Source organism: Semicossyphus pulcher, unplaced genomic scaffold, assembly GCF_022749685.1.
Source record: "Semicossyphus pulcher isolate SPU_LCO1_2020_fin unplaced genomic scaffold, fSemPul1.0.p SCAF_13, whole genome shotgun sequence".
Classification (NCBI taxonomy): Eukaryota; Metazoa; Chordata; class Actinopteri; order Labriformes; family Labridae; genus Semicossyphus; species Semicossyphus pulcher.
This window is the reverse complement of record NW_027211637.1, coordinates 9178377-9195242: the sequence shown is the minus strand read 5'-3', so window position 1 is coordinate 9195242 and position 16866 is coordinate 9178377. Positions and strand designations below refer to the sequence as shown.

Sequence of the window (16866 nt, the reverse complement as noted above, 5' to 3'; positions counted from 1 at the left end):
AGTTGGCAAACATTTTTCTCTCTAGTTAATGTCATCTATATGTGTATACACATACAGTACACTGGGAAATAGAAATTGCTTTAGACTCCTTAAAAAATCAAAAGCCTGTAACTAATGGCTACATTGTTGTAAGGTGAAATTACCCCTGAGACCACCTGGAATATGGTGTGTGTGTGTATGTGTGTATAAAACGTAAAAAGATGATGCTGCACCTTGTAATACTGCTGATGAATTAATGGACAGCACTAATACGTAAAGTAAAGCTGCTGCATCTCTCCTGAGAGAGAGACTAGCATGGAAACGCGGAAGTGGCGTCATTGATAAGTACCTCTGTAACCGTCTATCTTCCGCCTACCAGCTAAGCGAACAGAGTGTAAATCGCTCTTTGGGTTTGCCAACAGAAAAAACCCTTCTGGCTGTCAACGCTTGCAGAGCCGAAGCTTCACTGAGAGGTAAATACCGCCGACTTCAACCAGGGGAAATTAATGCAGCTGTTATTTTAATGTGCCTGTTTACTCTCGAGCTCCAAAGGGCCTTGTTTACATCTCAATCCCCGGTCTCGAGTGGATGAGAGGCGGAGGCACAGCGGGAGGGAACGTAAAGGGGTTGGCTAACCTGTCTAGCTTTTATGTTTTAAATTCTTGTTAGAGTAACATTTCTTGAAAACCTTTGCAGGTCTGTGGCAAAGGGAGCCAAAAAAATAACTCGTACAACTGGTAGGTTTGGCATGCCGTTACTCCGCTGTTGAATGTAACTGGTAGCACGCTAGCTAGGAAGCTAATCCGGCTAACAGTTAGTTAGCTACCCGTTCTTTGGATTTGACTTCACTGCCGGTTTTAGTTTATTAAATAAAAAATGAAACGAAACGCCGATGCCCTGAAACAACCTATACGCGTGTACTTCTGTTAGTCTCTACACAAAACTCATTCTTACCATCCCCCAATACGTGTTATCAAACCTGTGCTGAGTCGCTGTGATACATTAGCCTAGCAAGATGTGTGTCACCCAGTTTGGTGCCTATTTTTAGCCTGGACCGGGCGGAATGCGTGCATTCGTCTGTCGCTGGACTTGCACCGGTGCCAGACTGAATATGAAGGCTAACCTTGTTTTGTTATCCAGGTGGATATTTGCAAAGTCACATTTGAACATCTATGCCAGAAAACGGCTATCATCGGGTGTCTTTTGACCGTAGTGGACACAGATCACACGTCGTAACAAGCCTGATGTTACTTGTGTGGTATCGGCGTTTGTTATCATGGACAGAGGATATTTCTCGTTCAAAATTATGGCATTTTTGTGTTCTCGTGTATTATGATTGGAGATACGCTTTGGCGAGGAGGAAACAACCTTGTATCCACATTGGAAAAACACAATATGGACTGTGAAAAAACTGTGTCAGTGTTCATTAGGGGAACCCCATTCGGACAGCACAGTTTGCTGCACACCAGTGCCTAAGAACTGACTGTCCATGGTGCTTTTCTTGACTTGCAAAGGACTTTGATAGCGCTGTCATAGAGCTGAGTAATGTTAGGGTAAAAATAGGCCATAAATGTCACACTAAATAAGTTTACATACAATCTAATTAGGGGTCGAGCGATATGGTTTTTTTTAAGCCAGTACCGATACCAATTATTAGTAATCAAGGAGACCGATAACCGATATTTGGAACCTGTACATCACTGCAAAAAAGTGCATTATGCAGGCATTTTTCAGTGGTGAAACTGGGCATGCTTGTCATCATAGAAATAGATCATAAGATTGTGATGTTTCAGTAAATTCAGTGTAGAGGATTGTACTGTATATTGCAACTAGGGCAATATTTGTTGCCTTACCTTATACACAAAACACCGTTAATTCAACGGAGCTGCTCCAGTCTGCGCATATGTTCTTCTGTGCTCACCGGTGGCACAGTCACCTCAGTGTTGATCGACGTGTAACCAATCAGATAGTGATATGGACGGAACATTGCTCCAGACAACAGAGACAACAAACCACAGACAGTGAGGAGGCTGCATCTGAGCCATATCAGCTCATTTTTAAATTAATTTATGTTATCGGTAATCAGCTAGAAAACTATCAATAATCATAAAAATGCTGAATATTGGCATCAATAATTGGTCGACCCCTAAATCTAATGTCATTTTGCAAGTGGTGTACAGTACTGTAGTCCGTTTTGACTGACATTTTCATGTATTTTGGAATTAATCATTGAAGAAATCTTCCTGGATAATTTAGACCAAATTCATAGTATATAACCACCCCTAAAATGCTATATTTTTAGACAAAAGATGTGAAGATGTGCCTAGACTACCCTCTAATGTCATTTGTATCAACCAGGAAGGCACCACCACTGTTGTGTGCTTTATTGTCCTTTCAACTGAGGCAGCTTGTTTTTGTCCTGTTTTTCTGCCCAGTTAGAGACCAAGTAAATGTGAAGTAAACTTCTGTTATACAGTAGTTTGTCTGTTGCCTTATCTCCAAAGCTAAAGCATCTTCAGCTAATCCTCTAAACCATGACATTAAGCTTTAACCCATGCCTTGTGTCCACACACGTGTTTCACAGATCTGCACTGTAGCAGGATCAACATAAACAGAATATGAGAGCAAGAGTTGATTTAAAATCACAGCTTTGTGAAGTTCAATCCAAAGCTAGTGGCAGACAACGAAAGAAAAGACTTCATGCTTTGGAAGAAAGTGGGGACAAGGATTTCTATTTGTTCTTAGTTCTAATGATGAGAAAGATAGGTGTAGCTGTGCAGGGAGGGAGGGAGGGACCTTGTACCTAATTCAGTCACAGTCCATGGCTATTAGATCACGGCTAGCTTGTCTTCAAGCCAGCAAAGAAAATTAACCGTTTGTCCACCGGCCTCAAAGTCGTGAGTTACTTTCACTGTTGGCGGTAGATTATTCAAGCTTGTTTAATGGAATATGACATAATCTGTTAGGAAAGGTCAACTGCTAAGTAGAAAAGGCAGACGAAACATGCACAGCCAAACATTAGCAACATCTGTTTGGTGGCTTGTGTAACCCTGTTGCAGATTATATTAAGCAAAGAAATTATGTTTTATATGAGTCTAAATCCGTATTTGGGACACAGATATCATTTTTGAAGAATTTAATACACTCCTGCCTTCACTCCTGAAATCGTAGCTTTTTAAATACTGGTAAGTTAAGTCCTTAACTAACACTACTTTACACTACATTCAATAGCAACTCTGATTCTATTGAGAGACACTATAAAGAGACAATATTCATTTTTAAACATGCAAACAAAGATACCTGGTTCGGTCTTAGCTGTTGGAAAAATTGCAGGTTTAAAGCTTTAAAGGCGGATGGAATCTATTAGAAGTTCGTACTTCAAAAAAAATTCTACACAGCCCTCCGAAAATATTTTGTATACCATTGGCCTTTGTATACAGTTTTATGTGTAAACGTGTGTGTGTGTAGAAAGTATCCTTGCACCTAGCTGATGCCATTATCCTTCCTTGTACTGACAATGCAGATAGCTGCTAAGCTTCCTGTCAGTGAGAATCCTCCTGTCAAAGTTAGCGACTGTGTCTTGAAACATTTTTATGCTGATTGGTGATTATTAAAAACATCCCCTGACCAATATAATCCTTTTACATAATATTATTAGCAGTAAAACCGTGGGGATTGATCCCTTACATTGTCAGTATCAGTGAATAGTGCAACACATCTTCACCTCGTCATTGAGTAAAGATAACTTGATAGAATTTCATGATATCACTGAGATTTGTCAGGGCACAGTAGACGCCTCGTAGACAAAATAGCAGTTGTTTCTATTCTGCTTTTTTTTGTGATTTATTTATTGTTAGCAGCTAGAATTGCTCCTGCTGTCTTGGTCAAGTCCCTGTAGTGACACCTTTATCCCACCGGTAATCAACCAGAACGTAAATGAATCTAATAAAACTTTATCATAACAAATGAAATGAACACATTTGTTTGAGTTAAAGGAAAGCTGAAGTAAATTTGGTAGCAATGTCGTCTTTTGTGCTTGTCACTTTTGACACTGTACTACGACGGAGTATAAGGGCCACCTTAGGAAAAAAAATTCGTGAAAAAAGTCATATTATTCCAAGAATTAAGTCATAATATTTTGAGAATTGAAAGTCGTAATTTTAGGCTTTGGCTAGATTAGCCTGTATTGTATTTTTAAGGGTAATATCAGAAGAGCAGCCAGCCGCCTGCGTCAAAATGACTAAAATTACTTATTTATTTTCAATAAAATTTTCACACTTTTCAGTCTGGATAGTTATGACAAAGTGGTGCTGATGTACCTATACTAATGTATTGAAATAAAGCTGTTCAATGTGCTTGCGCATTGTTACAAGGTAGGAGATCTTGCATGTTCTCGCGAGGTACATGTATGATATGCGCCCATACTACCAAATGTGTTCAATATATACAGGTCCGGCTCAAGTTGTGTTAGGCCTCCTGTGCAATCATGTACAAGCATTACTTCACGAGTTGTTCACTGTGAAGTAATACTTCACACATTCCTCATTTTAATGCAGGCAGCTGCTCTGATATTTATGATATTCAGGCTAACAACAGTCTAAAATTATGACTTTATTCTAATAAAATAACGACTTTATTCTCGTAATACTATGACTTTATTCTCGTAATCTTCCCTTTAATGTGGCCCTAATACTCCGTCGTACTATACCGGTCTTGGTTTAGAACTTTTGATTAATTTGTCTTGAAACATTGTGTGCAGTAAAATGCTTGCTTGTACTGTGGGAAAAATTGTTTGTTTAACTAAAGAATACATTGGAAAATTCTGAGAAATGTACATAGAATGCAGGCGAATTTTTTTGTATCCCCAATTACATATACAGTCTAATCAGGAAGTAGATCGAGTGTTACCTTACATTCTCAGAATGAGCAAACTTTTGAGAATTACATGTAATTTATAAAAACTTTGATTACATATGTTTTCCCCCTTTTTCCTAAAACTCAATTTCTCTTCTTTTCTTTTTCACTTATTTGGCCTTTCCTCCTCTCTTGCGCTTTTGCTTCTTTATTTCCCTTCTCCACTATTTCCCCATTCCTCCCTCTTCCTTTGTGTCCCTTTCTCTTCTCCTATTCAGTCTTTTTCTCTTCCTCAGATCACCCTGTATCCAGCTTTCCAAATGAGTGACGGGGAGTGTGACTTCTTCTGCTTCTTCCGTTGCTGCTGAGTGCGCTCTTTACGCGCCTCAGACATACAGGAAGGCAGCGTGTCTCCCAACAGTGACACAAGAAGGTTTGAAGGGGGCGCGGGTTGACACAGAGAGGTGGAGCTTTAAACTAGCCATTTCAGCTAATCGGACCACTAGGATCTGACAGGTAGGCAGGCCGTCTACCTGTCAGGGTGTTTAATTCAATCGACTGGATGTCTGTGGACATGAACAGCCAGGCGTCGGACAGCAACGAGGAAGACTTCGGGGTGAACTCTGAAGAAGAGGAGGATGAGGACGATGGAGGAGAAGAGGAGGATCAGGGTGACATAGCAAACTACTATGAGGGCGTGGCCAGCGATGTGGAGCAACAGGGTGCAGACTCCTTCGACCCAGAGGAGTACCTGTTCACCTGCCTGACCTACAAAGAGAGTCAGAGGGTGCTGACGGAGGAGGTCAACACTGTGGCTGTTGCACTGAAGGTAAGCTTGTGTTGGTTGCTGCGCTGTGTGATGCTGCATCACGAGAATAAAATAACTCATCACATTGTAGCATTTATATAAACAGGATAGGAAGTTGGTGCTGGGCAAGTTGCTTATAGAATGTGACTCGGGCAGAAAGTACAAATAGTAGATCATAGTTCTGTTTCTCTGCTTCATCTCATCAGGTTGCTCTGTTGCCTCCTACTCTCCATGATAAGCAATGCTGTGTCAGGCAAAGCACACATTTTCAGTTGGCAAAATTGTATGCTTTGGTCATAAGAGGTTTGCCTGGGTGTAGTTAAATAGTTATTTCATTGCAGCTCAGTAATGTTAATAAAGCAATTCTTGCATTAAGACTGCTACCCAACCCTTTCAAGCTTTCAAACTCATTTGAATACATTTTCACTGAAACAATTGAAGATAAAAGGCTGCATTTGTTTGGGGGTCAACCTAGGTTCTACAGCAATTAGTCACTATAGTTACTAGTCCAGATAGTCACCACCTGAATTGCTAATACATTTGCTCCGAATTAATGACGTGACCACAAAAGAAGACCCAAATCTCACATCCCTCTTCAAACACAGAAAGCTTTACCAAACATGTTTTATAGGACTCTTCTTGCCCCCTTTTCCTATCTATACATTTGTTCATATTGTTCAGAATGTACACCAGAATTTGTGTGCATGGCTGCACTTTGTTGGTCGAGGTTATAATGGTTGCATTAAAATGATCAGCTGAAGTAGTTACAGAGAGTTTGCTCTCACAGCAGTCTAATTGTAATATCAGCCTGACAGTATACATTGTTCTGAGTGCACACATTAATATTAATGCATTCTAACAGTGGGACTTATGGAGGCTGACTAATAGTGAGCTCATATCAACTTCTCTCATGGCCTTTCATGCCTCATACAGAGTTTTTGTTACTCTATTTTTCTTAGAACCTTTGCTCTGCAGTGTCGTCTGCATGCTGTTTTGCAGTAAAACTTAACCCCACACTCACAGTTACACATAATTACACCTAGGGCTTTCGCAGCACAACTACAGTGTTCAGTCAGCAGCTCCCAGAGGAGTGGTGTGTTTCTTGATGACAGTAGGCGAAAGTAGGGAACGCTTCAGGAATTTTACTGGATTCATTTGTTCGCCTCCAGGCTTTTCTGACCTCAGAGACTTGCATTACATTAGAGCCTTAGATGTTTGGCTATAGTGTTAGACGATATGCCTGGGTATTCCTAGATATCTCCTTATAGATTTATCTTCCTGTCTCATCTAATATTCAGTGTACAGTAACAGCTGAGAGAATGCATTAAGTCATCAACAGGGAAATAACTGACTGAGCTACGTGAAGTTAGTTTTTCCTTTTTGTTTTAAAACAGTGTCTTGTGTATATGAAATACAGTTTTATTATAGTTGAAACAACATGTTATAATAATTTGCATAATCATTGAATCTGCATAATTATATCACAATCCAAAGTAATGTCTTCAAATGGCTCATTTTATCCTGACAGTGACCAATAAACCAAAATGTACTTGATGGACAACAGAATAAAAACTGAAAAGCAAAAAAATAAAAATATCAGCTGACTTTCAAGACAATTAATTCATGTGTTACTGAAGCCTCATTTCTTTGAATTTTATATAATTAAAGCAACATTTCAGCAGTCTCTCTTTCTCTGTCTTTCTCTCTCCCAGGTTTTACCAGCGGTAGCAAAACTGATCCTGGTGCATCTTCACTGGCAGGTTTCACAAATATTGGACAGGTACGTCTCCTCAGCCCCTTTCTGCCTTTTCTGCCTGCTCTGTGCTTTGTTAGCCCCTTTACATTGCCAGGACTACTACGCCTCGTCTTTAAAGCTCCTCTGAGGAGGTTTCCGCTGGTTATGAAACAGACTGAAATTCATTCTGATTACTCTATATGACCTACACCTACCCGCTGGCGGGGGGTAGGTGTCAGACGACGAGATTTACTGCACGCTGCCTTTGTTTACATTTTCCATGGCAAAAATGTAAAGTGAGTGATACATATGACTGTTAAAGAAAGCAGGATAATATTTGTTGTTAAAAACCACCACTTAAGCATGTACACGACAAAATCAGCAAAGAGATAAGAGGTACTGCTTTGTCCACAGTGGGCGCCAAAATCAACACAACTGAAAGTTCCTAACAGTAGCTTTAATGTAAAATGCACAACAACTTCGCCCCTCCATTCCACACGCACTGTTTGTTTACACAATGCACGCCTTTTGCTACGGCAACGCTGGAATGCAATGTAAATACACACACTGGGGGCGGCTTTACACCAGCGTTGAATGTTTCAGTGTACAATGGCAAAGGCGGCTTCGTTACAGCGCTATGGTGGAATCGCAATGTAAAAAGGGGCTTTTTATTCACCCTCCCTTTTGTGCATCATTTTAATTCTCATGAACCTCTAGTCTTTTTTACTTTTCTCCTGTACTTCCTCCCTCTTGCACTCGTTACCTTATCTCTCTCTCTCTCAACTATTTTCTCTCTTCTTTCTTCCCTCTACCTCTGTACCATATGCTACAGTTGCCTTATTAGTTCTGTCTCTAATCTCAATGACCCCTGGTTATGTCCATGTTACCCACAGATATAAGTCCAACTCTTCTCTGCTGTTATCAGACGCCCTGGTCCAGCCAAGCAGCACCTGCAGATCAGTCACTGTGAGTAAAGGACGACATGTGATAAAATACTCATGGACTTAAGCACAAGTACTATTTCTTTTTCAAAATAAGTGAAATCCAGAAGAAAAGTTCAACAACCTCTTCTATTAGCTTTTCTTGGTTGATTCATTTCCCCCAAAATTGTATAGTTCATGTCTCACTTTGCTTAAATATAAGTGTAGTTTTCTTTTGTACCATTTCACATTTAAGAACCATATCGATGTTTTAGATGTATACTAACCTTCCAAGCTCTCATCTTTCTATTACAGTTTGTGTATGACACGATGTTCAGGATTTCTGTGTCTGTGTTTTTCAGGCCCCTCAGTCCCTCCAGTGTGGTGTGTGTCTACAGGTTGTACGGAGAGACTCCCTGCTGGCTTTGCCCTGTCAGCACTCCTTCTGCAAAGCATGCTGGGAGCAGCACTGCACTGTACTGGTCAAAGATGGCATGGGAGTGGGTGAGTAAAGCACGTGTGGGTTGTGTCATCAAAACAGGTGTTAGAGTAAGTGAGTCACACTTTGTTTGATTTGAGGTGTTCAGTGTCTGTATGTGTATCTGTACATCTGGCTTGTATTTATTTTTGTTGTCATTGTCTTTCCTTTGCCATCACAGTTTCAGCCTCTGATCCGTTTTAAAAGATATTTTACCCTTTTTTTTTATGCCAGACTAGCCGTGTCTGCATTTGCTATTAAGAAACATCAGTCACTTAATAATACAGTTTTTTAATGACAGCAACACCACGGATTATGGTCGGTTGTTTGTGGAGAGGTCCGTGTTTGTGTTTGTGTGTAAAACTTAAGAATTTCTTTGAAGATGAGGGAGGTGTAATTTATGGTTTAATGACTCCCATCTGGTCTAGAAATTTACCAGGCAGGCATGTTCCTACTTCTGATTATTTTGTGTATGTGTGTGTATGTGTGTGTGTGTGTATGTCTGAGAGAAAAAGTCTGCTTGTGTCAGCAGCAGAGCAGATGGGTGTGTGGGTGTACACAGATCAGTAACTGTATGTGTGTGGTCAAGTGCATACAGTGTAGCAGACTCCCTGTCCTTTTATTTTGAGAGTGGGATCACAAGAGCTTTTCTATATATGTGTGTGTGTGTGTGTCTGTGTGTGTGTGCGCGTATTAGCATAAATGTATAGACCAACCCACTGTGTGTCCCTGTGCTACTTTTTACCAGCCTCCCTGATAAAGTCGTACCACGTAACAGAGTCCCTCTGAGCCTGATAAGCATTTCTCTATCAGCTGTATGAAGGGCGGGTGTTTGATGACACATGACCCCAATCCAGATTCTGGGTCACTGTAACATTAGAAACCAGCCACTTAAACCACAAACAACTGTGGAGGAACTAGTGTAGTCATACACAGTTAAAAAGACGGATATAGTTTATGGGTGCATTAGTAAGAACAAACAACAGTTGCAGCTTTGTAGGGCGTAGTGTGCATTTTGTTCATATTACTTGTCTGAATGTTTCAGAAATCTCTAATACATTTTTTGTGTGTGTGCGTGTGGTTTTGTTCAGGTATCTCATGTATGGCTCAGGACTGTTCCCTGCAGATGCCAGAAGACTTTGTCCTGCCGCTGCTGCCAGGAGAGGAGCTGAAGGACAAATACAGACGCTACCTCTTCAGAGACTACGTTGAGGTGTGTTTGTGTGTGTATGTCCATCTGTGTGTCATTAGTCTGTTGGCTCAGATGCTGCAGCAGGTTCTGCATGTGAAGCAATGAGTCGTCAGAGGCATGTGGAAAGAGGGCGAGAAGAAGACGGAAACTCTGTTAACCCTTGTGTGTTCTGTTTTCAACAAGTGAACCTTTGAATGTCCTTCACAGAGCTTTAAATCAGAATCCTCTGTGGCTGTTACATCACACTCTCCACTGTGTGTCTCACCAGCTGGGGTTCCATCTAAATATATTTATGCAAATGATTATGTCTCACATTACTGTTTTCTTAAAGGTCCATTCACCCACATTAAAAAGAAACTTATACTCAAATTTATTTACCAAAGTTTTGAGATAAAGTTGAGATGCCTACACTTGAGGTGAATGTAAATCATTTCTGATGCTCTGAATGTTGGAAAAGTCACATTTTTAATTCAACAGCAACACATCCTTCCATCCTGCCCCTGTTTCCTATACCCCTTTCCCACCAAAATTAGTGCGTTGAGTCGTTTTTCTCAGACCCGGGAAGACCTGCTAATAAATGCCGATTGTCTCTTTTCCCATTCCCAGTCCTGTCAGTCTCTTTTCTGCTGCATTATCCTCAGACTCAACGTGCTGGAGACAGGGTTAGTAAACAGTGAAGATGTTATAGTGGTTAGGTCTTTATTGTATCTATTACTCATCCAGTATATTTGTAAAACTCGGCGCTGACAAATTTGGAACGATGTTTGAGCATTGCTTGCATGGAGACGGGCGGAATTTGTAGCCGAGATGACATGGAGTAGCAGAAGTTACAGACGGAGCATAGCATCGCACCGGAAAGGGGGCGGAGATTAGCCTGTCGACCCGGGTCTGAATGCCGATTGTAACCCTTCCAAGTAAGCAAAAAAGCCGGGTGTTAAGGTTTTTTTGGACCAGTGGAAAAGGGGCGTTACTGTATAATCCACAGAACAAATCAGTCTGCTCAACTGCTTTTTTGAATTGTCATTATTAAATTGATCCATGGAACTAAAAACTTCCAGCAAGTTTGGACAGTAAGAATTATCATTATCACGAAGCATCTGTTCACTTTGATTTTCTTTGTTTCTTCTTGCAGAGTCACTTCCAGTTGCAGTTGTGTCCTGGTGCAGACTGTCCCATTGTCATCAAAGTGCAGGAGCCCCGGGCGCGCCGGGTGCAGTGTAGCCGCTGCAGTGAAGTCTTCTGGTAGGACACACACACACACTCATTTTTAAGTTGTTTAAAATTTTGTGGAAAAATAATTATTCGTTTGTTGTTATGTTCTGGTACATTGTGCAAATGTGAGTCTTACTGTCCCTTCTTTCTCTTTCTCAGTTTTAAATGCCGTCAGATGTACCACGCACCCACAGACTGTGCAACAATCCGGAAATGGCTGACCAAATGTGCAGATGACTCAGAGACGGCTAACTACATCAGTGCACACACTAAAGATGTATGATAGTTCTACATGTGTAAACATACCGTCATGCACATATACAGTCACTGGTTTTACAACATACATACACACTACAGTTTTGTACTTTCACACGACCACACAAAGGCATAATAATACACATTAATTATTAACTGCAATACAGTGTTGTAATCTGTCACTAATGTATTTATTCTTGTTCTCTTCTAGTGTCCTAAGTGCAATATCTGCATTGAGAAGAACGGAGGGTGCAATCACATGGTGAGTCAGCGCTGAAAATCACACTTTCGCAGAACATGGAAATGCTAAAAATGTGTTCAGATTCAGAGTGCTGAAGTCCTCAACTTTGATAGTCTGACACTGGATTAAATCAGTAAATGGCAGATATGTTACCTGGTATGAGTTTTTTAATTTATAAAAGTTTTAAAGCCACAAGAGTGACATAGCTGTTATGTGAAATCAAGCACAAAATGGTTAGAGCTGTTTGATTTCTCAGATTCTTCCAAAGTCAAAGTGTTACTCACATGCTTGTTCTGTCAGGTTTCTGTTTCACTCATTTGAAATCCTCCTGTGTCTGTTTTGTTACAGCAATGCTCCAAATGCAAACATGGTAAGTAGTTTGTCTCAGAGTTTCACAACTGCAGTATTATTCAGTGAAGCATAAACTCATAACTCTGTGAGGCACTTTGCACCCACCTAGTGGCATGATATGTAACACAAAAAGAAGCAATTATCTTTTAAAACAAGATGAGTTTGGCTGAACTAACAAGAAATTTGAAGTGCAAGTTGATGCTTCGTTAGGAAAAAAACGTCTTTTTTTCTGTATTGCCTCTCTTGGCTTATGGTGACAGCTGACAAAAAGGCATATAGTTAAGTGAAGTAGTAAAAAAAACTCATCAGAAGCTCCAGTTTGAGAATATTTGTTCACCTTGTGTACACTAATACTCCAATTGTGTTCTACAAGTCACTCACTTCCTCTTCATTAATTTCAATTTTGTCATTTACATTGGAAATTTGGTTAAATCAAACTCTGATAAGTTGAAAGAAACTGAATATATTACCAACCACAGTCAGCATCAGCCAGTTATAACTCCCTGAAGGCTTAAGTTACATTTTAAACCGTCAACAACTGTTCCATCTTTGCAATACAAGAACTGTATAATACAATGTAAGTAATGGGAAGTCAATAATGTGTGTTTGTGTCTCCTTTAAGACTTCTGCTGGATGTGTCTTGGAGACTGGAAGACTCACGGCAGTGAATACTACGAGTGCAGCCGCTACAAAGAAAACCCTGATATAGTCAACCAGAGCCAGCAGGCTCAGGCCAGAGAGGCCCTCAAGAAATACCTCTTCTACTTTGAGAGGGTGGGTTTAATTTTCCCCATATTTTGCTTGATGAACTTCAGTAACTAAACATTTATCAAAAGCAAAATAAACAGTAAAACATTTTTCTGGATAAAAGTAAAGTTTCTGCCTTTTACAATTCTTTTTTTCTTTGGGAAAATTGAAAAACTAAAATCAACCAGAAAATGTTATTTACTCCGACAAGTTTCAATCTCACATAGCTTTAGATCTGCAGTAGAAATACTTGCTTCGTCTTTTGATCTTTTATCAAATTACATTTTTGAATCTTTATCCCACCAGTGGGAGAATCACAACAAGTCTCTGCAGCTGGAGGCTCAGACGTACCAGAGGATCCAGGAGAAGATCCAGGAGAGAGTAATGAACAACCTGGGAACCTGGATCGACTGGCAGTACCTGCATAACGCTGCAAAGCTACTGGCAAAGGTACTCACAGAAAGATCTGTGGCTGCTAGTGTTTGGGTCAGTGGTGAAAGAGAGTTGGAGAAGGACAGAAAGACGGGTCTGCGAAATACAGAAAGACGGGTCCACGAAATACATCGAATCATGACACTTATTCTTTGGTATTAAGTTGTAAACTATGAAGTTACTACTAAAACAAGTTACCTGACAAGTTTGTTTCAATTGAATTGAAAACTAAAAGAAAAGAAAAGAAAAGAGTAAAAGAAACACATTATTGAATATGATGTCTTCCGTCTTCTATGTAAAACGCACAGAGGAGGAATGGTGGGGCAAAGTCGTTCGCCTCTGAGCTGGCATCAGAGGTAGTAACAGGCGTAACGGAGATGAAGCGGCATCTGTGTAAATGGCGCCGTGTGTGTGTATTTGCAGCAGGCACCGTTTATTTACACCTTGCATACTAATGCTGTGTAAAGTTGACGTTGCTTTGTCCAATGTAAAATGGCAAAGGCTGCATGATGGTGGAGCTTCATCATGGCGCAGCATACAAAGTGCTGATAAATGAGTAGCATTTGGTAACAAAGTATTTGAATCACAGGAATGAAAACTGTTGTTTGTGTTATTGTCACACCCCTGTGATGTTGTAAAATGAACAGAGAAAAAGACAGGTCAACTGGTTTTTTTTTCTCTGTCCTGACTGGATGGTTGCAAAGGGGAAGATGTGATGTAGTAAACTATTTGTATCAATGAAGTGGTAGAAAAGAGATCACATCGATCAATAATAATAGGTCTTTCTTAATTTAAGTGTAGTCTGACTTTGAATACATAAATATTTGTCTTGTCTTTTTGTTTACAGTGCCGCTACACGCTGCAGTATACATACCCCTACGCCTATTACATGGAGTCCGGCCCACGCAAGAAACTGGTGAGAAACAAACATGTCTGCATGCCAATGTAGAGAAGGCATTTAATATGTTAAATGAGATAGTTAATACACGAAAAGTGATCTTGGTTTCTTCCTACCCCTCCTGCCTGCCACCTCTTTTCCACTTCTCGTCTATTTTTAGTGTTGACCCAGTGATGTTAATTGTGTCTTTAATCATTGTTATTTTTCTCAGTGAAGGGCAGAGCGATTCTTTTCGCCTGATTTTTCGGTTCTTCTTTTCAGTTTGAGTACCAGCAGGCCCAGCTGGAAGCAGAGATAGAAAACCTGTCGTGGAAGGTGGAGCGGGCCGACAGCTACGAGAGAGGAGTAGTGGGAGGCGAGGGGGAGCTCAGCGCCAGTGACAGAGGGGTAAGAACAATTAGACATTCAAGACTGTTTGTGAAGAACTGTCATCAGGTCAATTTTTATTTTTTTGTCCATGGTCAAGGTTTATGACTAAATACCTGTGAAAACGAATGACACTACGCATCAGCTGTACTTTGTGATTTCAAATTTTCTTTGTGGATCAGTGGATTCCTTACCTAAAATGTTTCCCAACACTTACTACACACAGATCATCACTGTCTTATTTGCTAGGTTTGATCAAAACTAAAATTTTGATGGTTTTCTGTAGGACCTATCTTTAACAATAACATTATATTTTTGCAGGATCTGGAGAATCAGATGCACATTGCTGAGCAGAGGCGACGCACGCTGCTGAAGGATTTCCACGACACCTGAGGCTCCATCGCAACTGCAAAGCACCAGCATCTCCCTCCTTCCTTCCTCTCTTCCTCAACTCCTACGTTTGCTTCCTTCCATGACCATGCCTCCGTGCAGTCATACCAACCCCTCTTTTTTCTTCTCTACACTGGCTCATTTTCTTATTTCTTTCTGTCTCTCCCTTCTCTCACTCCCACAATGCTGCAGGGTCACAGAATGGCACGATTGTATCCCTTCTTCTCATTCTCATCCTCAGCTCATTTACTTGTTTTGGCTTCTGAGCATCTCATCACTGCGGTTACACTTATTGCAGCTTTTCAGATCTGATCATTGAGGTCAAGTTTTGAGTTGTTGTGTCAGAAAACAGTGGGTTTTTGGGTATATTTTATTTCACTTTAAGCTTTAATACACTGACATGAGCAGCTTAGAGCAATATTAGCCTGTTAAAAAGAGCAAAAGAGTCACAGCTGTTATTCCTGTGACTTTGGAAGAGAGCAGAGTAAAACAAAGAATTGAAGGAGAATCTTTTGTTATCAAGCAGATGTGGGAGATGGAATAAACTTTCTGTAAGCAAACACTGCTGATTTTTTACCTGTATTTGGTGGTTTCACCGAGACCATAGTGACTATTGTGCTATTCCTGGCAGTTGTAGCTGCAGCACTAAATGGATTAGCCTGAACACAAATATGTTCTGAACTTTCTGCAAACTTACATCCGTTATTAACAACCAGGACAGGTGCGACAATGCCAATGAACAATTAGCAATGGCAGATTTTGGAGACCTTTCATTGTAAAAGTGTTTTTTGATATTCCGCGTATATGGTGTGTTTACTGTGGGAAAATTGGTAATCTAACACTCTTTAAAATACTTACAAAACAATATTTTGCTACGTATGATGCATGTTCATATACACAAAATACTACAGAATAAGATGAACGTGTGTTTAGATGACAACTTTCTTAGATTTTGCTGCCAGTGTGTCACAATAAACACACCTTCCCCTTTCCTTTGTTTGCTTGCACCTAACCTGACCGGCTACAGCCTCTACTGCCAGCAATAGCTGCTAGTCATCATGGAAGCAGTAAAACTATAGAATTACTTTAGTCCCATTCTTGTCTGATTTTCTCTATCTTACTGATATTGCTGAGTGTGATCAGTATAGAAATCTATCTTTAGCACATCCACTGATCAGATGAAGTTGCTTTGAAGCCGCAAGTGTACTCTCAGCCATTCACACATGCTACAGCACCAACCATTGACATTGACATAGCATTTGCACGCACCTACCATGCACACATTTCGCAAACACTCCACTGCAGAAAATACAACCCTAACTGTTAATTTGTCTCCTTCCCTCATCTCGTGCTCTCTTCTCTTTCTTTACATTCACCCCCTCGCTTTGTTTTGCTCTTCATTTTCTCTTTTCTTCCTGCTCACATTGTCCACTCTTGTTCTGGAAAATGGCTGTTGATAGATAGATCGTTTAAAAAAAATGGGAAAAAAATACAAAAATACAAAAAAAATTGTTGTAATTTTCAACGGTTGTACATTAATACAGAAATAGAGTTACTGAGAGTTTTTAAAACCGGACCGTGTCTCTTGTGTTTTCATTATACAAGCGCACACACACAGAAGATCAAACTCTGTATACAGAATTAGAGTGTGTGTGTCTGTGTGTGTCTATGATTCTTGTAGAAAAACATTCCTGACATCCTAGATAGGAGGGCCGTATAGCATAATTTAAGGATGGCCTTTAATTTTTTTTAAATCTTTTTCAAACATTTGCAGATAAAAATAATTAAATGCTTCCTCCCATTTAGCATTTAGCATTCCTAGTTTATGTTATATCTAAAATCACTTCCAGCCTAGTCATGCATTATTTAAAAAATATAACAACTTATATTTTTATAATGGGATATTATAATCATGCTTTTTTGTGTTTAATAAAAATGAAATTAAATGAATTTTAAAGTTTTAAGTCAGGGGCCACAAGGGGTAAGTAATTTGGGCCGCTTCCAAAAA

The 16866-nt window shown here is 40.0% G+C and overlaps 1 protein-coding gene across 2 annotated transcripts; it reads left to right on the top strand.

Annotated features, from left to right (window-relative positions):
- Positions 1-350: 350 nt before the first annotated feature.
- On the top strand, positions 351-16434 carry arih2 (ariadne homolog 2 (Drosophila)). 2 transcript variants are annotated; one of them, XM_069660528.1, is made up of 15 exons: positions 351-452; positions 5130-5662; positions 7354-7421; positions 8270-8342; positions 8659-8800; positions 9866-9987; positions 11099-11208; positions 11338-11455; positions 11645-11695; positions 12023-12044; positions 12648-12799; positions 13079-13222; positions 14052-14120; positions 14364-14489; positions 14790-16434. In XM_069660528.1, the coding sequence occupies exons 2-15, from the start codon at positions 5396-5398 to the stop codon at positions 14859-14861; spliced, it is 1536 nt and encodes a 511-aa protein (XP_069516629.1). In that variant the 5' UTR covers positions 351-452; positions 5130-5395; the 3' UTR covers positions 14862-16434. The 2 variants fall into 2 exon arrangements, with proteins under 2 accessions (XP_069516629.1, XP_069516628.1); XM_069660527.1 differs by having other exon boundaries at positions 5112-5662.
- Positions 16435-16866: the final 432 nt, after the last annotated feature.

Excerpts from the sequence above, each read along its gene's own strand:
- arih2 (XM_069660528.1), top strand. The coding sequence starts at position 5,396 with ATGTCTGTGGACATGAACAGCCAGGCGTCGGACAGCAACGAGGAAGAC. Across the intron at positions 7,422-8,269 it reads GTTTCACAAATATTGGACAG|ATATAAGTCCAACTCTTCTC; the intron begins GTACGTCTCCTC and ends TGTTACCCACAG. Across the intron at positions 11,209-11,337 it reads CGCTGCAGTGAAGTCTTCTG|TTTTAAATGCCGTCAGATGT; the intron begins GTAGGACACACA and ends TCTCTTTCTCAG.